Below are 23,510 nucleotides of genomic sequence, written 5' to 3'. Positions count from 1 at the left end.
CCTGTTGTTTATTTTGGAGAGCATCGTGTGTTTGGCAGGGGAAAGGTGGGTTCTATGGAAATAGTTATATATCTCTGTGCCCTCGTCCACAGTATATCTTAGTGAGTATCACTCAGTAGAGCATAATTTTATGATATGGTATTAGGATTGGATTGTAACTAGGCTAATGCCTAAAGGAATTGATAGAAATAACAAAAAATGTAAATGCGATTCTCTGTATTTTTGTATATACTTATATTAGCAGCTTCACTGTGCTTTATTTCACTTAGGCCAAGTCCACATTAAAAGTATATGAGATCAACAGAGAGAGACTGAAAACATCTGTCCAAGATGCAATAGCTGAAAACAACCAACTTCATGAAAGTGAGAAACAGGTATATTATTTACACTGTGTAGTTTTATAGAGTGCCTTTTAGGAACATTGTATCCTCACTTTAGAATAATTTATATTTTTAATATTGTTTAAATTATTATGTAGTTTAATGAAAGTTGGAGGGAAAGTGTGATAGTCCACAGACAGCTATAATTTTTGTGACTGCCTTCCATGGGGTAAACCAGTTGCAACTTCTATGAGTGGTTTGATGTTCCGAGCTGCTTGGTATTTCAGTGCATTTATTAAGACACAGGCCTTTTGGCGGTGTGTGTGTGTGGTTCAATTGCTTCCTTGCCATCAGAGTGGTTGGATGCTCTTTGGTCTTGGAGGGTGTGTTTCCTTCAGAACTCTCTTCGTTCTCTTTGTCTTCCCTATAGAGGCTTTTCTAGATTGATGTGCCTGGGACAATGCAAGGACAGTATTTCTGAGCTACTATCTCAGTCAGCTTTTAATACTTGTCTCGCTGCAGATTGGATCCACGTCATATTTCCAGCTTGGGGATGATTAATCATAGGCTTGGGTTGTGTTCTGGTAACATGAAAGCTGGACTTGTTCCACGTAGTCAGGTTTTATACTTTAAATCTCTAGCTCTATATTGGCCAGAACATTCTGGGTTATATCGTGTTGTGACTCTCAAGCTGATGGGAAGTTCTTTGCTCCAGTAGAGCCTTCCATTAGCAGAATGGGAAGGAAGGCAGTTTTGCTGATTTCCCTTCCTCCCTGCAGACCCCTTCTGCCCTCTTACACTATTCTAAGGGCTTCCCGCCACCCAACCACTCTGAAGCAGATTTCGCAGGGCAGGTTTGAAAAATTGCCTCCCTTCCTGTTCCACTGATGGAAGGTTCTGTTGGATCAAAAAGTCTTTTATTAGTGTGCAAGACACAATTGGATGCAACCTTATATATTCCCGTGCTTTTTTAAAACAGAAAAAGTTCAATAAACATGATTTTAGATTTCATGTATAGCAAAAGAACAGCTGTCAAAAATTAGAACATATTAAATGTCAGTTAAAATACAAAATATTCAGCTCAATGAATTTTGCTGTATGTAATGTTAAGAATTTAGGCCAGACCTTTTAGAATTAAATATTATAAAATTCTAATAACTGGTTGGTATAAATTAAATACTGAACTTTCTAACTTTTGTTTCCAGCTCTTAAAAGAAGCTGAAGGACAGAGTGAACAATTAAGTGAGTTAAATGAACAAGCAAAAATGTTAGAAACCTCAAAAGCAGGTATGGAGGAGACTCTTAAAAACAAAGAAAGTCAAGTCAAGGTAAAATTAAAGATTTATTTATTATATTTATATCCCAACTTTTTTCTCAAAGGATGGTTCTCCTATAACAACCCTGTGAAGTAGATTAGGCTGAAAGGCAGGGGCCAGCCCAAGGTCACTCAGTGACTTTCATAACTGAATGGAGGTTTGAACACCTGGTTTCCCAGGTCTTAGTCTAACATTTTAACCACTACATGCTGGCTGCAGCTCTTGCTTTACTTTATTCATATGGACATGTGTGAATTCTGTGCATGCCTAATGTCACCTGGCACACAGGAGGAAATTTGTTATTTATTTTGGGGCTCTTATCGTGGGAAGACTGCATCACATTTTAAAACAGCAGGAAGGGTTCTTGAATTCTAGGGGAGAAAGAGAAAGAAAGAAAGGGGAAATTCCAGGAGTTGCAAGAGAACCAATTTTATTATGTATGTAATTCCCTCCCTCCACCCCCCCCCCTCAAAGTATTGCCTGGTGTGCTTCAAAATCCTGCCACTCAACAACAGTTTGCACTCCTCCCTTTGGGAATACCGTATTTTTCCCTCTATAACACGCAGATTTTTTCTCCTAAAAAGGAAGGGGAAATGTCTCTGTGTGTTATAGAGCGAATGTGTGGTCCCTGGAGCCGAAAAATCAAATCGCCAGGCAAAAATCAAATCGCGGCGCTTCACGGAGAAGGGAAAACTGAAAAGAGGAAGCGGCTGCTTTCCTGCATTCTGCCTCAGGGTCTTACTGCCCACCCTCCTCTGTTTCGTTGCTGTGTTTGCTGAAACGGAACAAAGAGCAGGGAAAGCCCCTCCCCTCCAGGCAAGCTCCGGTGCTGCTGGGGGAGAGGGAGAGAGAGGGGGGAGGGGAGGGAGAGAGAGGGGGGGAGGGAGAGAGAGGGGGAGGGAGGGAGGGAGAGAGAGAGAGAGAGAGAGAGAGAGAGAGAGAGAGATGGTTGGCTGGCTGGCTGGCTTGGGTGGGGGAAAACTTTTGCCTTTCCTTCCTCCAACCCATTAAATCCCTGTCCTGCATTCTTAGCCAGCTGCTTCTCTGCACACCCCTCTAATGTCCCTTCTTTGTTTTTCCTTCGCTCCCCACTTAAAATGTGGTTACAAAGCATAGATCCACATGGATCCTCAGGATCTTTGCATTGGGTCACCCCAAATTCACCATCAGATCACATAGCATGTCCATGGCTACAGCCTGCCCCCCCAAAATCACGCACCCACTGTTGCCTGGGGCTGCAATGGTGCAAAAACGTGGTTAAAAAGCATGGATCCACATGGATCCTCAGGATCTTTGCATTCAGTCACCCCAAATTCACCATCAGATTACATAGCATGTCCATGGCTACAGCCTGCACCAAAAAAATCACGCACCCACTGTTGCCTGGGGCTGCAATGGTGCAAAAATGTGGTTAAAAAGCATGAATCCACAGGGATTCTCAGGATCCTTGCATTGGGTCACCCCAAATTCACCATCAGATCACATAGCATGTCCATGGCTACAGCCTGCACCAAAAAAATCACGCACCCACTGTTGCCTGGGGCTGCAATGGTGCAAAAACGTGGTTACAAAGCATGGATCCACAGGGATTCTCAGGATCTTTGCATTGGGTCACCCCAAATTCACCATCAGATCACATAGCATGTCCATGGCTACAGCCTGCACCAAAAAAATCACGCACCCACTGTTGCCTGGGGCTGCAATGGTGCAAAAACGTGGTTACAAAGCATGGATCCACAGGAATTCTCAGGATTTTGGCATTGGGTCACCCCAAATTCACCATCAGATCACATGTCTGTGGCCACAGCATGAAGCCCAAAAATGATACATCCACTGTTTCATTCAGAATGTTTTTTCCCTTGTTTTCCTCCTCTAAAAACAATGTGCGTGTTATGGTCAGGTGCGTGTTATAGAGCGAAAAATACGGTATTTGGAGAGATACACATGCTTCCCTCAGGCATTGATAACGCTGCTTGGAACTGGTTGCCTTGTAGCTTCATTGATTCCTATGGGAGTCACTGGTGCAAAGCTCTAGGAGGGAGCGTGGTAGACTGGTATGTTTGGCAAATTGCTAAGCCCTTTTTAATTGGCTGAGCTGTAGGGTTATCTGCTTAAACTTCTTGGAGTCTTCCCTCCTCTCATATCAAGCATTCCATTTGTGTAAGTGAATGGGAGAAAAGGCCTAGGCAGAAAACTAGGAGCATAATATTTCACTGATTTCTTTAGGCATCTATCCACATCCCTCCAAATTCCTCAAAGGGCAATTTCCAAATCGCTTCAGTGGAGGTTCAGGTGGCTTTTTCAGAGACCAAGGAAGCTAGTGGTCAGATACAGATTTGCGGTGCTGGATAGAGAGAAAAACCTGTCTGCAACTTTACTTGGGGTTCTGGAATTCTACTTGTATTGAGTTTGCAAGAGGTCTACCTACCACAATAATGCATGCTGTTGTAAAAGTTTTTCTCTTAGAAGTAGTCCACATGGAACAGGAACTATTCCTGTAAAACACTTGATATGAAAATACCGTTAAACATTCAATAGGTTTATTGAATATATATAAAATGAATAAAATCACGAATTTGCTTTGTGAAGAGCCAAGGACTCATTTGTGCATCTTGTTTTATAAATATGGTATAGTCACTGACAGAGTGCTTGCTGAAGATGAAAGACTGGAGCTGTACATTAGATGAACATGCTGCTGCTGGAGACAACCATTGGGATAATGATATAAAGACTGAAACAGAAAATGGGGAGCACTTGGGTAAATCATTATTCATTTCCTATGGAAAGGGAAAGAAAAGAGAAATGATTTCATTTTCAAATTCTAGAATTGTCATCTGTTCTCCTCCTTAATATGTATGAATCAACTACATACAAGGAATTAAGCAAAATCTATGGCATAGATATTAATAGGCAATAGCCTATTGCATAAAGTGGATTTTCACCAAAGCTTTATGTTGACATATGCTAGAGTTCTCTGTGCTGCAGCCGACTGCTCAATGTAACCCCTGAAGTTAAAAAACAAAAAACTTAGAAAAAGACAATCCAAGTTGTTGAGACTCTAACCCCAGGATAACTTGGCAAAGCACAAACTGGTCTGACAACCACTGCTCCTTCTTGTCCTTAGCCTGAGGATAAGCAGCCCACATGAAAAGGTCAATGAACTTAAGCCTGAGGGGTGTAATTCTCGCATTGGATTGATTACACATTTCAAACGCATTTCAGAAAAACTGCTTCTGTAAAGCACGTTTAGATGAATAATGTCCCTATCCCCTCCCTCTCAAACTCACTGCTTCTTACAAACAATACAACTGTTTTTAAAAATTGGGCAAAAGAAATCTTTCCCACTTAAAAGGCAATACTGGGTTTTATAAATAAATAACGAAAGAAAAAGGTTTCTGTGATTTGTTGGGTTTTTTTCACCTTCTCTTCATTTCCCTTAAACCAGATGATCAGGAAAAACGAACTGTAAAGAAGTTGATTTATGCTGCGAAGGTAATACACTAATATTGTGATCATTTTCTTTACTGGTTTATAAAAACTTTTTTGGGGGGGGGGAATTAAAGCAATTTAAAAAAAAAAGTTCAGTAGAGAATATCTGCAAGCTTTTTTGGAATGATAGGATCCAGAGTTGCCCTTCTGTGAATGGAAGAGTTTATTTCATTCATGAAATGGGCTGAGATCCCTGCTGGAGAAAGAAGAGAGACAATTTTAACTGATTTTTCAATTTCTGCTGTCTACTGTACCACCTCCCACACTGTCCCAGAGGGGCTGCTGGGAGAAGGAGGAATCACTGAAAATTGCCTCCGCCAGCAGAAGCAGCCTATGAGCAGAGTCCTGCTCATAAGAACTCTGGATTCAAGCCAAAGAATTATTTTAATGGTGTGCCTCTTTAGTATATATAATGCAGTGGGGTGCTCCTATCGCTTAACTATTGCCAGGGATTGGCAGGGCTCTGAAGTGTGTGTGATGGAGGCAAGGGGGTTGGAGACTGACCCAGGAGCGGGGCTCCCCAGTGATTTATGGTGTTTGGTGCCACCTGTGAGGCAGGAGCCAGGGCAGGGGGAAGAGGAGAGGAAGGGTTGGAGACAGAAGTGGGGTTGCAGGACACATTGGACGCGGAGAAAGAGGCTGTTCAGGCGAGGGGCAGGCCGGTCCAATCCCTGCCATCCCCTGCTCCACTGTTTTTTAGAACCAGGAGGTGCTTGAAGAGGTAAGAGCAGCAACGACATTGTGCAGGAAAAGTCTCTGGTTGTGTGTGTGCACTCCCATCAGATGAGGGTACTTAATTCTGGGAGGGTGTGTGTGGTCCCACTGTTGCTTTAACTCATTAAAGAAGTGAGCATCAACCAATTGCCTTCTTTGGCTAGGTGGGTACAGGACAAGTATAGAATGCTTCCTGGCTTTGCCTTGGCACGTAGTTTTGTTTTACAGTGGGTGCACAACCTCTCTTTAGGTACCTACTGTTTTTGCTGTGATATAGTCTTGGTATAATGTAGTGATTTGATAGTTATATTTATTTAAAATAGCTGTTTTAATGATATACTATGTGAAACCAGCTTCTGTTGTGGTTTGGAGGAATGGTGAGGTAGGGGAAAAAAATCAAATACATAAATAAGCATTGCAGCCAGAAAATGATCCAGAACTAGATAAAGATTTGTTTTAGAAGTGCAAATGTACATCAGTAGCTTCTTTTGCAATTATAATTTGAAATAATTTATCTTTTTTCTTTGATATAGCTAAATGCTTGTCTAAAATCTATGGAATCAGAAGTAAATCAAATCTGTTCAAAGCTAAAAGATGAAAACAAAGCAAAAGAGGAACTTGCAGGTAATGATGAATTCTTGATTTTTAATTATTATATTTTTTAAAGGAAGAAGAAAGCTGTTTTCCATTAAGGTTTTAGGAAAATCTTTACTTTTAAATGAATGAAGCTGTAAAGATAATTAGAAATCTCTTAAATGATCAGAGTTCACTGAAGTATAAAGTATCTTGGGGAAAAAACCATTAAAACGAAGAATTCAATTTTTACAAGATACCTTGTTGAATTTATGATGCCGTATCCTTCATGGAGTGCCTCAGGAAGGTGTTTTTCATGGCTTGGTGTAATCTCTGAATGGGTACATCATGGTTGTGGGAATTGTTCCACTTTCAGAGACTGCCACACGTAGAGATGAGAGATTTGTAAATATTGAAGAAGGTTGCATACTGTATAGAAACAAAAGCAGCCATTTAAATTTGCTGTCTGTTCTATTTTTTTCCACTCCCCCCCCCCCCCGCTCCACTTCAGAAAGGAGAAACAATCCCAGAGACAATGAAATGGGTTGTATCTTGTTGAGAGGCGTTTGTGACAGGGGCAGCCTTACCATTAGATAGAGTATGGTGCAGACCCAGGTTCAGACTTTGCTGCTGCCACTCACTTATTACACGCACGCACGCACACACGCACACACACACACACTCACACACTCACACTCGGACACCAGAAGTGTGTTAGTAGTGTTCCTGGTGCTGCTGTAGCATGGGAACCAAACTTGGCTCTTAATTGCAGTTGCCATCTTCCATGTTCGATTACCCAAAATGGAATGCTCAACCCAAAATTGTGTCAGACATTGCATTTTGGGTAATTTAACTTGGCTGGTGGCTACTGCATATGGGAGCCAAATACTAACTTGCCTTCCATTCAAAAAGCACTGCTGCTTCCCATGACTTAAACATGCCAGGAGGCCTGGTGGGGAAAGCCATAGGAAGCTGCCTTCTACAGTGGTACCTTGGGTTACATACGCTTCAGGTTACATACGCTTCAGGTTACAGACTCCGCTAACCCAGAAATACTGCTTCAGGTTTAGAACTTTGCTTCAGGATGAGAACAGAACTCATGCTCCGGTGGTGCAGCGGCAGCAGGAGGCCCCATTAGCTAAAGTGGTGCTTCAGGTTAAGAACAGTTTCAGGTTAAGAACAGACCTCCGGAACGAATTAAGTACTTAACCTGAGGTACCACTGTACTGAGTCAGGTCATTGGTCATACTGAGTCAGGCCATTGGTCCATCTAGCTGAGCATTGTCTACATTGACTGGCAACAGCTCTCCAGGATTTCAGACAGGGGGCTCTCCCAACCCTGTCTTGAAGATACTGGGGATTGAGGTGTGAGGTGAGTGACTGGTGGTGACTGAGGAAATGTGGCTGAGGAAACACTAAGCAGGGACAACCCACAGAAATTTGAGGCAACTGCCTCAGACAATTAATTTTGGGTGTCATGAAATGGCAATAGGCTGTTAGTTATTTCATGTATCATTATTGCATTTTTAATGTCAGGGAGCTGGGAGGAGTGTTTCCGGGGGTTTTCCAGAATAACTTGCCCAGCTGTGCATCTGTACACTTTGACTGGGTAGTGGGTTGGGTTGGGGGACAACACAGCTGTTCTCTCAGGCAGCAAACTTGGGCCAACCTGGATCCTGATTAGGAAGTAGAAGACACCAAAAACAAAACCCAAAACCTGGATTTCTATGTATTACATGGCCATTATCTTAGTAGCTTGTTAGCTGGGAAACTGTTGATGCTGACGTGTGGTATTAGTATTAAAAAGGATTTTATTTAGCAATGGTAAAGCTGTCCTGTGCCTTATTTCCCTCCTGTCTGCGCCTCAGCCCATTTGGTCCAAACATATTTGTCCTGTGAAGGAAATCAAAACAAAATTTGGTCCACAAATCCATGTGAAAGGGGGCGAATGTATCCTTTTAGTGGGATTTCAAAGCATTTTTCAAAGTGACTGAAGTTACTGTACAGGGACATAATGAGGTTTTACGTCTCTTCCAAACCCCTTCAGAAATCATTTTTCTTTTCAGCGTTAGAATACTGTATTCAGTCTTCAATCTTTGTTTCCTTTATTGTATGGGTTTAACATATCAGTTAATTGTAATTAACTCTTAATTGTGACAGAACGCATTGAAAATCTACAAAAGGAACATGTCACGTTGCATTCTGAAAACACACACTTTGAAAGCGAAGTTCAGAAGCTTCAGCAAAAGCTTAAAGTCATGACTGAGCTGTATCAAGAAAATGAGATGAACCTTCACAGGTATTGGTAGTGGTCGATTTGTTGCTTGATACATGAATCTTTGTTTAGATAACAGAAAAAGGATGTTATATGTAACTTGAGCGTGCCATGTTTCTTCAACAATTATACCCTTGTCCTGGCACTGGGACCTTGCTGCCAGTTCTTGGTCTATCTGCTTACTACTTCATATGGTTTCTAATACTGTGTTTTTAAACAACTCCCAAGCATTTTGGATTGATGTGACCCTCTTGACTTTTTCTTTCAACTTCCTTTTTACCAATCCCCTCATTTTGGGGGTGTTTCCTCTTTCATAGCCAAATGTGACTGCGCTGGATTTTCTTGGCAATTGGCCATTTTCATGTATGTGCGTGAATAGCACTACGGCTACTTCACTTAACTGGCTTGCAACACTTACATCTTGTACCAAGTTATGGGCACCACTCAAGATAAAAGTCCAGGCTTGCCGTCCCTCTGGTTGGTTCCATGACACAGTCCTTTAGGATATCTAGATAATTTGCCACTTTCTCATGGCTGGAAAACATATGTAGCCAGTCTGTATGATGCTAGTTGAAGTCACCCATAACTGGAGCATTCCCTCATTTGGAGTCTTCCTTGATTTCATTCTTTTATCTTAAGATTCCCTGATCATTTTCTTTTTATTAAAGATTTTCTTGTTTTACAGAAGTATGTGTAATGTCTCGTATTTTTTCCATGTAACATTTTTATAAATCAGTTTCATTTGTTGAGACATTAGGGGGAAATAAGGGGTGGAGGGGGGGGTCGGGTGGCGATGTTTCTATTTTGCTTAATGTATGTAGGATTTGGTGTCAGCGTTGCTCAGGCGGGTTCTCTGCTGTTCATTTGTGTTTCTTTGGTGGTGAGAGAGATTGGAGTTGGCCTATCCCCTGATCATTTTGATCATGGGGGTGCTAGCACTTCATCAGTACTAAATTTCTCTTGGGGACCAGTTACTATTGTTAGCAGATATTTACCGGCAAGTTCTTCACAAATCATTTTTCAAAGCTACTGCTGCAACCTTCAAGAAATAAATTTGGCAAGTTCTGCAGACGTATGCATGTTTGCTCTGAACCCTCAGTGAGGGTGGTGCTGTGTTGAACATTCTGTCTGCTCATGTGTTGCAGCTTGCCAGATGGAATGATCTCTCCTCTCCTACCCACATGCAATGTTGTCTCCATCCCTAGCCAATTTGCATGGGGGGTGGGCAGAAGCCCCATTTGCACAGGGCTTCTACTGACAGGGATTGTTAGCTGATTCACACCTTGAGAAGCCCTCTAAGTATGCACAGGGTGGCACAACCTTTAATGTATTGAGGATTTAAACACCATTTTTATTGTTGCTTAAGCTGCTTATAATTAAGGATCAGGCTACTAGGGCAAATGGAAATTACTGTACGTGTCAGTGTTTGTTTTTTTGAAATGAGCTTCAGCTTTTTCTGGATGTTTTCTTAAGATGACTAGAAAACAGTTGAGTTGTGGCTAATGAAAGGCTTTGTTTCTTTTATTTTTCAAAGGAAATTAACTGTAGAAGAAAAAGATCGTTTGCAGAAAGAAGAAAAGCTTTCCAAAGTTGATGAGACAATCAGTCATGCTGCTGAAGAAGTGAACCGTTATCGGTAACTATGGATTTCATTTGGTATTTTCCTCTGTTGAATGAACAAAATTCAGTGGAGAATTAGACCTAGCATCTTGAAACTTTTGAAAAATCAGAGGAGTCGTATGGAGTAAGTACCTCTAATCAAGTCAGTGAAGCCCCATTACAGTAATCACAACTGACTCAAGCCCCTTCTCATAGTGTTTTGGGTGGAGAGAGTGGTTATCAGAGGCTTGGATTTGAATGTATCTTCCTTGAGTAGAAAGGCAATTCACCAGATTTTGCTGCTTTCCTCCATCCTTCTGGAGCCCACTGTGTCCCATCCCACCTCAATTCTAGATGATCCCTTCATCCTAAGGAGCCAGGAAAGCCCTGTTATGAAACTGGAGTTCTGCTCATGCTTCTCCGGAACCCACCCAGAACTTCCTCTAAGGGGCAGGCAGCTTTAAGGTAGCTTTGCAGAGCTTGTGGGTCTTGACAGTCACCAGAATGACTGGGTAGGTTATCCCTTTTTAAAGGTGCTAGATATTCTAGTGTCCCTTCTGCATCAGTGTTCTAAACAAGGGCTTGTGGGAGTGGTTGGGTGCAGAGATGCCAAAGAAGGATGTCAAAACCATCAGAATGGTCAGTTCTAGTGCTTTATTAAAAGAAAGGTGCAGACTTACAGCAAATCAGCCTGCTAGGTCTCCGAGCCTTTATGGGATTGACATTGAAGTAAGGAGATGGCTGTCTGCATCCACACAAACATCCATACATTCTTTATAGACAAAGCAGCATACGTTTCTCGGCCAGGACTTCCCATCACTCCACCTGACCAGATGAGGGCATAGGTGGTAAATGCCCAAGTCTTACAGATAGATGCCCTTTCTGGGCCCAGAACCCAGCACTCCAAGCTCACAGATAAGGACAGCATCACAGCAAGCAAATTAGCTTATAGCAAAACAAGTGAATATAAACATATATGAGCTCATTGCTACAGCTGCCAGTTAATTGTGGGGTTATCTTGGCTACCAAGATGACATTTGCAGAGCTTCTGGAACAATTTGTCTTTGGTTCAACACAGCGAGGTTAATACCCTCCCCCAACCTTACAGGGCCTTGTAAATCAATGTAGGCTGCTAAGCTTCAATTGGAAGAGACCCCATTCAATTCCAGTTTTGTCTCTTTCACAACAACAGAATTTTGCAGGCAGCTTGACAAAAGGGAATAGTTTTGCAGGCAGGTTCCAATCTGCTTCAAAGGCTATTTGTTCTTGCCTAACTGGTGCTCTGCCTCCTGCTTCAGTAGGGCTCCCAGTTAGATTAGGTTTGGGGTTGTTGCTTTTTTTTAATGACATACTTTTCAATGTTTCTTAAGGTGTTGTGATAATATCTGGTGTGCAAAATTATCCTTGTATAATTCCATTACAGACAACGAGCAGAAGAACTAGAAGACGAACTGAAAAAAACAGTTCACTCTTATGAGAATCTGGTATTTATATATATATATTGTTTTCTAAATTAGTACATGTGCTATGTTTACTGTGACTGATTTCAGTTGGGTTTACTTCAAAGTATGCTTGCTTAGGATTTCAGCATTATAGCATGATCCTAAGCATGTTTGCTCAGAAGCAGTCCTTTTTTTCTTAAAAAATGTTCAGGGGTACTCTCATTTTGACTCAAGAAAATCACCGTTTTGTAATTCAAATTGGGGGAAATAAATACAGTAAATGGACAAAAGTACAAAGATTCACAAAATGTTTAGGGGTATGCATACCCCTGCATCCCCCCAGAAAAAAAGCACTGCTCAGAAGTAAAATTCAGTTCAATTAAATTTGCTCCCAGACAGGTGTATAGCAGACTGAGGCCTTTGTTGTTATTATTTTTATTAATAACGTATATCTTAAATGCAGCATCTCTCATCTTTAAAGTTTTATTGACTTTGACCACAGGTGAGGAATGTATCCAGTGGGCTAGATCCAAAACTTCCCCACCTTTTGGGGCCATTTTGATAAGTGGATGGGGTTGCCCATATGTCAGTCCATGATGGCCCATGACATCAGGTGATGCAACACAAAAGCACATCAAGTGAACTCCCATTTCTTCCTTCGCAGGTACGGCTTTTCAGCTGAAGCAGTGGCTGCGAAGGAACATTCTGCCTTTGTAGACATGGCTCATCTTTGAGTCACGGCAGCAAAGGAAAATTTCTGTTTGTGATTTGCTCCTTTTTGCATTTGGCACCATTTTCTTTCTACAGGCGTCGTACCTCTGCTGAGTTTAGTCGTATCTTTGTGTTACATACGAACCACATATTCTGGTTTAAAACAAGCTGTTTTAGCTTCTAAATAAGCCAACTTCAAACCATGTGTGAACCCAGCCAGTGTTATGTATTGTACTCAAGATGTTACTTTATATTTGATCAAAAGTGTGCCAGATCATTTGCCAGCCCTCTCTCAACTCCTTGTGGAGATATCTAAGGCCCACCTAAGCTCAGCATGAATAGGAGTGGGATGGGGGAATTCTTGTGTCAGTTCATGCACTTTCCACTTCCTCCTCTTTGGTTTCTGAGGCACGCAGCTGAGAAACAGAGGCATGCTAGTATCTGTCCAGATGGCATTCCTCTCTTGTGCCTGAGACACTTTCATTGGGGTAAAATCTGGGAACGTAAAAAACAACAACCTTGTTTGTTGTTGTGGATGAACTTGGCAAGAAAGAAGTGGAGATAAGAGAAGGAACAGCAGGAAAAAATGTGGTGGGAAATGAGAGGAGGAGTGAGCAAGCATGAGCACTACAGGGCAGTGTGAGAGAAAAACAGTATTGAGGAAGGGACCTGTGGAATGGAGGCACAACAGAGATAAACATTATGGAGTGGGGAAAGGAGAGAGGTTAATAGAAGGTGGGTGTGGAGAGAAAGTGAATTGTCATATACAGTGGTATACCTCTGGATGCGAACAGGATCCATTCTGGAGCCCCATTTGCATCCTGAAGCGAACGCAACCTGCGTCTGCGCAGGTTGCTATTCGCCGCTTCTGCACATTCGTGTGACGTCATTTTGAGCGTTTGCACATGGTCAAGCGGCGAAACCCAGAAGTAACGCGCTCCGTTACTTCTGGGTCGCCGCGGAGCACAACCTGAAAATATTCATCCCGAAGCTACTTCAACCCGAGGTATGACTGTACTTTCCCACAAGTCATGTGCTAGCGTGGCTCTTGGAATTAAAAAAATGCATCTTGCCTTTCAGACTGTGATTTGAGTTCTGCACCTCTGAACTAATGTGGAATTCTCTTTTAACAGGTTAAGTCCCATGAGCAGAAAGCTCATGATAACTGGGTAAGTTGCAAATGCTAAAAACTTGCCAGCCTTTCTGAAAAGTGTGTTGCTTTCAAAAGGGGCAAAGGCATTTTTATTATTTTATTTTAAAATATTTGTATGCTGCCTTTGAGAGATTCACCTGGATCTTTCTAATACGCTTATTTGCCCCTTGCTCTGCAGCTGTCCCAAAACAGCTGTTAGACTGCTCCTTTGAACTCCCCAAGTTTAGCCATTATGCTGGGTAAATTGACAAAAGTTGTTTTGAAGGTTTTCTGTGAGCTGCTATAAATCTAGATGTGCACCTGGATGCTGCTACCCCACCCTGTTTGTTATCTTATTCATTTACCGACCACCAGCTCCCCAATAGGATTTTTAAATTATATTTTATAGGGCCTTTTAAACTTGCTCTCTTTAAATAAGTATATTCTATTGCCTTTGATAAAGTCTGGCACTATTGCTCAGTTGTAGGATCAGCTGCAGGGCTCTGCGCGCTGTTCAGTGGCAGAATTTGTGGCAGTTCAAGTTGTGTTTGGAGAAAAGCTACTTTGCAATGCACTTCAGAAAGAACTCTTTCAGGGCAGAGGAAGAATGGAGAAAGGGGGGAAAGCTTCCCATGCCCCTTGGTTCAGAATTGTAGGACCATAATACTAATACTAATGAAAAATACTCCTTTTCATTAGTACCAGTAAAAAATAGGTGGGGTAAATCCAGTGCTTTTTTCCTTAAAAAAATGTTAAGGGTTACTCTCATTTTGACTCAAGAAAATCTCCATTTTATAGTTCAAATTGGGAAAAGTAAATGGACAAAATTACAAAGATTCACAAAATATTTAGGGGTATGTGTACCCCTGCATCCTCCCAGAAAAAAAATCACTGGATAAATCTAATTTACCTCAAAAAGTACAAGCTTATGGCAGGAAAAGACTATATCAATATGAGCCCAGGGATGCTGTGCCCAGTTTCCTCAATGTCTTTTGGAATCTTTTTTTATAGTAACAGTAAATCCCTTCTTGTAAAAATAAATCCTTCCAAACCCAATGCCAATTTTAAAATGTTTGATTTTGCAACACTCTTCTGGCCTTGTTTCAATGCCATTTTAATAAATATTTTGGCTGTTTTTGTGGCTCTTATCTAAGAATAAAACAGTCTGTCCTCTGATAACATTGCAGTAATGGAGAACAAAATGTGATTGCAAAACCCATCTTTCACACAAGACAAAAAATAAATCCCACCCCTCTCTTTCCCGTTATAAGGCACTCCAGTTTTATCAAGAGATTCACACAAACGGAATCCAAGGCTTGTCCATATGAAAGCTTCCTCCAGAGCTTGAATTGGCATGGACCGCTAAAACAGATGGGAAGAAAAAATGTCCCAGCTAGTATTGAGGGCTTGCTCAACAACCGTTGGGTGGGATTCAGTTAGTGAAGCCCATCAGCAGCACCCCTGCACAGAGACTCCACATCCCTTCAAACTGGCTTGGGTGGCAGGTGGGAGAACTGGAATGATTCCTGGGGATCTTTCCATCTGGCAAGCCAAACTGCTTGCCCTGATGGAATGATGGAATGATCAGAAGAGTGCAACATTGAATTCCTCCCATTAGTTTGATCTGTACTAATCCTGCTAAACTTGGAGTAGCCAACATCACACTTCTAGATGTTCTAGTTACAGGTAGGTAGCCGTGTTGGTCTGCCGTAGTCGAAACAAAATAAAAAAATTCCTTCCAGTAGCACCTTAGAGACCAACTGAGTTTGTTGTTGGTATGAGCTTTCGTGTGCGTGCACAGCTGTTGGTATCTGAATAAGTGCTCATGCACACGAAAGCTCATACCAATAATAAACTTAGTTGGTCTCTAAGGTGCTACTGGAAGGAATTTTCTTATTTTACTTCTAGATGTTGTTAGACTACACAGAGAGCCAGTGTGGTATAGTGGTTAAGAGCGGTAGACTCATAATCTGGTGAACCTCCACATGCAGCTGCTGGGTGACCTTGGGCTAGTCACACTTCTCTGAAGTCTCTCAGCCTCACTCACCTCACAGAGTGTTTGTTGTGGGGGAGGAAGGGAAAGGAGAATGTTAGCCGTTTTGAGACTCCTTCGGGTAGTGATAAAGCGGGATATCAAATTCAAACTCTTCTTCTACACTGCCCATCATCCCAGCCCTGTTGGCCATACTGATGGGCTGATGGATATTGTAGACTTCCACATGGAGGGCAACATGTTGGCTACTCATAGTTTGTTTTCACCAGCTCAACAGCACCGTCTCTGTGTAAGTTGTGGGTGTCAGAGAGGGTGACATTTTAGTAGCTACTCCATCTAGGGAGCATGCTAATTAATCTCCAACTTTTATGGGCAAGAGAACGCCATCAGTATTCCATAGCTTCTTTGTCTGTTAGTACTCATTGGGTCAAATTGCTAGCGAATAAGAAAGATCAGGATATTTAAAAGCAGGCTTACACCCAGACCCTTAATGGAGTCACAGTGGTCCAGCAGCTGCAAACTTCATTGAAATCAGCAGTCTTGCATTATGGTCATTGCTCAACATGGGGGAGGGGTACTTCATTTTTAGTGTCATTTAAGCTGTTTCATAGGCTTTCTAATAGACTGCTGTTCTACGATAGGAGATAACAATGTGTGAACTTTCAACTGGAAATATTTCTTGTGCTTTAAGGAATAACAGTATTTAACAAGAACTTTTATTTTTAAAGCTGGCAGCACGGGCAGCTGAAAGGCACCTCAGTGATATAAGAGAAGAAAATGCATACAGCAGACAAAAGTAAGCATAAAAATGTACATACTGAAGAACTTGATTTTGTTGACGTACTGTTGTCACTGAATAATGTGCCGTTGTTCAGTTACTGACAAAGTACTCCAAAACTCCGGATTTAACTTTCTGATTTAACAATTAATGCCTGTAATCTATTTCATTAACTGATTTTTACCTTTTTTACCAGTTGAAAAGTTGAGTTCTAGAAAAAAATAGGGAAGAAGTTAGTTTATTAACATGTTCTTCTTTCCTTTAGATTAACAGAAGCAGAATTTAAATTTGATCGTTTGGAAAAGGATCCTTATGCTCTTGATATGCCAGTTAGGGCATTTGGCAGAGGTACAGTACTTTTTAAAATGTGCATCTTGTTGAAGTGTAAAGAGATCATGACTCCATTTATGTATAAAAGCATAGCTGGTCTTTATTCATGCAGGGATCATTTTTATTTCATTGACCTGTAGCAGCAACAGCATATAGTATTTTGATTCCCATTGTAATTTTTGTTCCTATTAACAATCTGTAGAGCATTTGAAAATTATTTAAAATGACTTTTTTTTTTAAATTCCATGACTGATAATGAAGTCAAGAGGTTGACTTTTCTTTGGTCCCAAATTAGTTTTAAACCTAGGTGAGAAATGAACTATATGTCAGCCCATTAACTCTAACCTGTGAATTTTAGTATTTTGTTTTAACTGTTCCAGAGCACTCCCCATATGGACCCTCACCAATGGGCAGACCTTCATCTGAAACAAGAGCTTTTCTTTCCCCTCCAACCTTATTGGAGGGCCCCTTAAGATTTTCACCTGTGCTTCCAGGTGGTGGAGGAGGAAGAGGTACAATTCTTAAATTTGAAAACTTAACTTTCATGGATTCTCTCTCCTCTTAGTCTATCCCTCCTTTCTTGGTAATGGATCTATCTGTAAAAGTATACTAAAAAGAACCCGGTTAAGAGTAAGCTTAAATTATCCATATAAATGCACTCTAGCATATCGGTCAGGAAGCAGAAGTATGCAGTACCATGATGACTCTATGTTCCAAAAACCGGTGTGTTGGATCTAAAAATGCTCTTTTACATGTGAAAGATGTATTCTGCTCATGGAAGGATTCTTAACAGCACCTACTAGTGCTTTTTGTGAATATCATGAAACTATCTTTGCTTCCACTAGTGCTGTCCATCCATTTGTGGAACGGTCTATTTCCCCTAGTTTCTGCATCTCATTACAGTAGATGGGTGCCCAACGCAAAACAAAAACAGAATAAAAGCTTTTAAAAAAACCTATTTTACTCTTAATTTTTTAAACCAACACTGCTCATCCATCTAGCTACTAAAAGTGAAGCCAGTGCCATCTTTCAGATTCAAGAAAGGGAGTTTGAAAGAGTAGGCCTTTTATATCATTGTAGCAAGAATATTTGAGTCTATTTGTATTTTAGGCTGTTGATCTCAACAGAAAAAAACAAAAGAGTTTTGTTTTTAACTGATAAGTATTGGCAGTATGTGGTGAATAATCTCAGGAGCTGTTTCTTTTTGTTCTGGCTTTTGTTGGAAAGGATGGAGGAAATATGTCAATTTGCTGACTTGAAAGTGCAACTATACTCAGATAATTTCAGAGCCAGTACAAGTATAACAAAATAGGTGATAGACCAACATAAATCAGCCAGAGAGTGAGTCAAACATTAAAAGCTTCTCAACAGCTTGAATAATTAGAAATGGAAATGCTTTAATGTACAGTAGTTCAAAATAATGCCCTACTGGTTTAAAGCGTGTTTTCTCATTTATTCTTCTAAATGGGGGGGGGGGAATTCTCTAATCTTTTTCAGCTGTCTTCTTACTTTAAATACTAGAGATTTAAGGGAGGGGAGAATATTGCATTTGATGGGTTTGGTCAAGTTGCTTGGGGAAGGGGAAGCAGAATTGGGCTCTGAGGGAGGAGGAATCTCTGCCAAGATGTTGCCAACACTGATGAGGTTGATGAAAAGACTTTTAACGTTCTTTTTCCTCCCTTTGCCCAGTGAGAGGAATCAGAATATAATGTAGACTTTGTTTCAGGGTTCCTTCCACCCTCTTTCAAAGCAGCTGTCTTAGTATTTACTGTACTTTTGACGGACTGAACAGTTGCACCCCTCCTGGAAAAAGAGCACAAGACTGACATTCACCAAGGGAGCCATGTGTGTTATTCTACCACCTTTCAATGTGTTGGGATCTCGTGGTTTGGTACTCGGTGAAAACTGTAATGACGGATGTCTCAAGTGACTGAATCCATTGTAACTTGTTCAATTAGGATCAAGAGGACCGGGGAATGCTGGCATGTATGAAGTTAGTAATGAAAGAGGAGAGTTGCATTCTGACAGGTTATCTGATCCCCACAGACCACCTTCTGACACTGGATCTTTGTCACCTCCATGGGATAGAGATCACAGGATAATGCCCCCGCCCGCAGGTAACTAAACACAGCCCATCATTCTTGGACATTTTCTTTTTTAATGGCAATTACAAAATAAAATACTGCTGAGCTCCCTTTTGTTTTGAACCGTGCTGTGACCTCTGGGGGGATCATTGCCAGGGCTTTTTAGGTTCAAGTGTTTGATGGTGTACCTAAGGGATAGTAGCATATGTATGATATATTTGAGTCCGATAACTGCTTAAAGATTCCAAGACCATATTGCATAGTTGATCGACCTTGATAAATGGGATAGATGTGAGATTTCCATCAGCTACTAGGTTTAGGTAGCAATCGCCCCATGTCCTTTAGTTTGTATATTCCATAACACAAGGAATATAAGATATAAGTTGTTGCTAAGCCATCATTGATTAATTCTAATAAAATCTACTGAATAAATTGCACTTTTTTATTGAATGGTAGGTCAGCGGTATAATGAGCAATCTCTTCCTCAAAGACCAGAAAGATTTTATCCCAGCCATCCAAACTCAGGAAGACTTTCAGGACCAGCAGAACTAAGAAGTTATAGCATGCCATCATTTGATAAAGCAGGTAGGAACTGCTTGCTTTTAGTGCCCAAATAAAGGAGTTCATTACCAAATTTGGCTGCAGCAGTAAATAATCCTTTTCTGCTCAGAACTAAAGCCCAAAGAGCTTGAAATCCAAACACTGAGAGCACTTTCTGTTCTCTTGTTTGTAGCGTATCAAAGAATGCCAGTAATGACTTTGGTATTTTGAAATTAAAGTTCTTTGCTGTTTGTAATACCATGTTTGTGATTAAAAAAAAGGCAGCAATAAAGTTTAAGAAACTTCTGCACTTTCTCTATGTTAACTGAACTGCTATGCTTTGCTTACCATAAGTCACATCATTATTTTATCTCCATTCAGCATCTGTGGGAAGGAATAACCTGAATTCATGCTGAAAGCAAAAAGCCTTTCATCTAAGACATTTGACCCAAGATCAGTAAAACATTGATTTAGACTTTGAAACAGACCTTGTTCTCTACAACCAGCCTAGCGTTTAAACAATGCCTTTGGTGTTTACACACTGGTTGTTTTGAAAAGATAAATTTTCTTCCCTGAAATGATCATCTAGTAAATCTATACAGCAGCCTTGTCATTTATTTTACTTCAGTAGGAACAACAATAGTTCAAACTGGTTGTGAGCGGGAATGGCACTATTTGTTTTGTTTTTTGAAGTGCACAAAAGTATCAATATAGTCAACACCTCTGTTTAGTAAATGTGCAAAAACATACGTTTCCACACCCATCTGTTCTTTGGAGGAAAGCTGTCTTGGGACTACTTAATGTTAAAGTACTTGTTGGGTATTTTCCCCCCACTTCCAGATGGACAAACATCTGAGAATAACTCAGGAACAGACTTAAGTGGAAATGGAATAAGAGATCATCCCAATGACAGTGTAAGTAACAGACAAAAGACTGAGAAGATCAATTTCTTACTGAATCCCATTTGGTGCGAAAAAGGTTTGCCAAGTTTCTGCTGAATTTGACAGTTCTTTAAAATGATTTTACACAGTATGTATTTTGCTGCAGCATTATTTATTACCTTGTGGGCATTTTCAATTATTAAAGACATGTTAGCTAAAATAATAGTTTCACAACTTAATTTATTTACAACCTGCAAGAGCAAGAAAGATGAAAGGACCAAAAAGAAAGGTAGTTGGAAATGAGTGGACTAGCTTTTCAGCGCAGGGGTGATGTTGTGTCTTGCTTTAATGAATTTCCTACTTATAGCCTTTGAGTTTGGCTCCATCTCAGTCCTGTTGGCCCACATTCCTGGTTTGGATTGGGCTTCTGCTTTGATCTGCCCTCTTTGTAGCTTGTAAATCATAGCTTCTTTTCAAGCTTACGTGCTTTGACAAGTTTCTCTGTGGCTTGAAAAAGTGGCACGAGCTTCTTTCTAAATCTTAACGTGCCCACTTCCCTTTCCTCACAGAATACGCTCAATGCCTCGGATCAGTCTCATGCACCTGACAATGGAGGCTTTGGGCCTGGAATTGTGCCGCCACCACTGCCCTTACTGCGAGCTCCTCTAATGCCAATGGACCCAAGGGGGCCTTTCATGAGAAGAGGCCCTCCCTTTCCACCAGTGCCTCCTAGCGGATATGGACCTCGAGAATATTTCCCAAGGGATTTTGCTGGTTTGCCACGTCCTCTTCTGCCAAGTATGTTCTTGCTGCTCTTACATTATTTTCCCCCTAAAATAAATAATGAAATGCATTTCATGGAGAAACGTTTGGAAACCGCAACAACTTGAGGCACAACCCAGGACAAAGTGAATTGCACCCAAGTTCCACTGAAATTAATGGGCTTAAGTTAATCGAGAGAGCAAACCTGCTCCCAGTGTCTCTGTTCCCATCAGCTTCATGGAGTGGGAAGGTAGGAAGTAGGACTCTTCCCATAGACTCCTCCATGTGGACGGGAATCTCCTGCAATCAGCTGAGTACATAAAGATCCCCCCTCCAGACCTTCCCACTCAGTGTGTAAAGTTCTGCACCTAGTAGTGGGAGAAGAGGCTAGCATGTGCAACTCTGGTCCTCTCTGGAAGGCATCCAGGTCCAGGAAAGCTCTTCTTTATGCTGGAAGTGAATGCCTGAACGGGTCTTGCTAACTTGCTGGTGGTGCTCAATAACTTTTAAAGGACATTTTCCCAAGTTCAAAGCTGCGTTAAGGGAATTAATAACTAGTGTAGGAGCCAGTGTGGTGTAGTGGTTAAGAGCGGTAGTCTCGTAATCTGGTGAACCGGGTTCGCGTCTCCGCTCCTCCACCTGCAGCTGCTGGGTGACCTTGGGCTAGTCACACTTCTCTGAAGTCTCTCAGCCCCACTCACCTCACAGAGTGTTTGTTGTGGGGGAGGAAGGGAAAGGAGAATGTTAGCCGCTTTGAGACTCCTTCGGGTAGTGATAAAGCCAGATATCAAATCCAAACTCTTCTTCTTCTTCTCTTCTACTTTCAGTGGAAGATATGATTAAACTTTACCTCGTAAGCTATTGTTAGAAAACCTAACAAGCCTTTCTCAGCGGCTGCACCCAGGTTTTAAAATACCCTACCTGGTGAGGCCCGTTTGGGCCCTCTAACTGCTTTGTGATGATTGATTAAAACATTGCGCTGAAACAACAACCAGTTTTATTATACGGTTGCTGCTGGACAAATTATTTCTATAAGGTAGACTTTCATTTTAGAACGCTCCTAGCATCCGAGCCGGTTTTCATTCCCGGTTAATTGTAAACCACTCTGAATGATGCGGATGTGTTAGAAGGGCAAGATATACATTTTGTAGAATAAATAAATTTGGAAATTCTCTGCTCCAAGTGCTACTCTACTTCTCTTGTCAGATGAAGAGACCAGTGCTGGCAGAATCTTCCACAGCAAAGGGGGCCGTGAGTTAGGCAGTCTAGATGCCATAGCTTCCCTTATGAAGTTGGCCATGGCAACAGATAGTTAGTCGTTGAACCCCACATCACATGAGCAGCATTTCCCTTACACAACAGGACTTCCCCCTCTTTTTCTCCTCCTGCAGCTCCCTTCCCTGAGTTCCCTCAATGGTCCAAAGCAAGTGTTGGGCACATGTGGGGCCTGCAGAGGTGAGGAAAATCCTGTTGTACAAGGAAAATTTCTGTCCCACTTGCACATGGAGGCTCCTGGATACCTCAATGGGCATTATTGAAGTATTAACTATTAACATTTGCCTTCACCATGGGAGGCAAACATCTTCCATGTTTATAGGCATCATGAACTTGTATTGTTTGAGAAGCTTTCTAATGTCTTCCTTTATTCTTGCGTATGAGTTACAGCTAGCGTTGATTTTAATCTGTGTGTGTTTGTGAGTATTCAGTGTCAAATCTGTAAGAAAGTAGCTCCATTCTGAATACTAACCCAAATGGGCTTTGATCATTCTCTTTGAACAGTGAGAGGTCCATTTCCTGTGAGGCCTTATTCTCAATACCCGCCTCCAAGGGCTGGGTTTTTTCCACCACTGCCACCTGAGAGCAGAAATGAAATGCCTGCTGAGTTAACACATCCGTCAACTGCATCTTCTGCAACTCCTCAAGAATCACAACAAGAAACTTGACTCTATTTTGAACTAGCTCTATCCTTTTCCTCTCAACTCAGTAATTTGCTGTTAAGTAGCTATTGTTACTTAACTGACTGTATTATTGCTCAAATTGAAGCTTAATAGGATAATTCTCAGGAGAGTGCCCTGTAAATAATGGTCTAACTGTGAATAAATGGATTTTCATTGTACAGCAGTAACTAAATTATTTTTAATTTGCATATCTAGGAGATGTAAAAAATTGTACCATGTAAGAACTCTCCCGTTGTTTTGGTCTCATAGAAAATAATTGCATGTGAAGAGAATACTTGTAACAAAAGGCAATGTGAAAAAAATTAAATGGATTTAATAATTGTTGGTATTTTGACTCTTCAATGAAACAAGTATCTCTGCTTTTTTGTTTTCTAAGGGTAGAGCACATGGGTTTAGAACAGGGTTTCCCAAACTTGGGCCTCCAGCTGTTTTTGGACTAGAGTTCCCATCATCCCGGATTACTAGTCCTGCTAGCTAGGGATGATGGGAGTTGTAGTCCAAAAACAGCTGGAGACCAAAGTTTGGGAGACCCTGCTTTAGAAGTTACACCTCCTACATAGCCACTTCTATTGATCTGAATTCACAGGTATTAGGTAGGGAGGTGGCCTGTTAT

At 41.2% G+C, this 23,510-nt stretch overlaps 1 protein-coding gene across 6 annotated transcripts in view; it reads left to right on the top strand.

The window, feature by feature from the left end:
* MIA2 (MIA SH3 domain ER export factor 2) overlaps positions 1–23,216 on the top strand; it is a 54,414-nt gene extending 31,198 nt beyond the window's left edge. For 4 of the 6 annotated variants that reach the window (XM_081857588.1, XM_081857587.1, XM_081857592.1 and 1 more), the window contains 17 exons: positions 270–374; positions 1,526–1,648; positions 4,271–4,394; positions 5,082–5,128; positions 6,373–6,463; positions 8,573–8,711; positions 10,222–10,323; positions 11,710–11,770; positions 13,573–13,608; positions 16,293–16,360; positions 16,608–16,690; positions 17,053–17,184; positions 18,631–18,789; positions 19,213–19,341; positions 20,137–20,210; positions 20,747–20,975; positions 22,719–23,216. In XM_081857588.1, the coding sequence (XP_081713714.1) occupies positions 270–374; positions 1,526–1,648; positions 4,271–4,394; positions 5,082–5,128; positions 6,373–6,463; positions 8,573–8,711; positions 10,222–10,323; positions 11,710–11,770; positions 13,573–13,608; positions 16,293–16,360; positions 16,608–16,690; positions 17,053–17,184; positions 18,631–18,789; positions 19,213–19,341; positions 20,137–20,210; positions 20,747–20,975; positions 22,719–22,882 (1,866 nt within the window). In that variant the 3' untranslated portion in view covers positions 22,883–23,216. Of the gene's footprint in view, positions 1–269; positions 375–1,525; positions 1,649–4,270; positions 4,395–5,081; positions 5,129–6,372; positions 6,464–8,572; positions 8,712–10,221; positions 10,324–11,709; positions 11,771–13,572; positions 13,609–16,292; positions 16,361–16,607; positions 16,691–17,052; positions 17,185–18,630; positions 18,790–19,212; positions 19,342–20,136; positions 20,211–20,746; positions 20,976–22,718 lie in introns of those variants that run through there. The other 2 variants (XM_081857589.1, XM_081857590.1) reach the window with 2 other exon arrangements.
* The last annotated feature ends 294 nt before the right edge of the window (positions 23,217–23,510 follow it).

Source organism: Podarcis erhardii (genome assembly GCF_964252035.2).
Source record: "Podarcis erhardii genome assembly, chromosome: 1".
In the NCBI taxonomy this organism is placed as follows: domain Eukaryota; kingdom Metazoa; phylum Chordata; class Lepidosauria; order Squamata; family Lacertidae; genus Podarcis; species Podarcis erhardii.
This window is presented reverse-complemented; position numbering and strand designations above follow the sequence as displayed.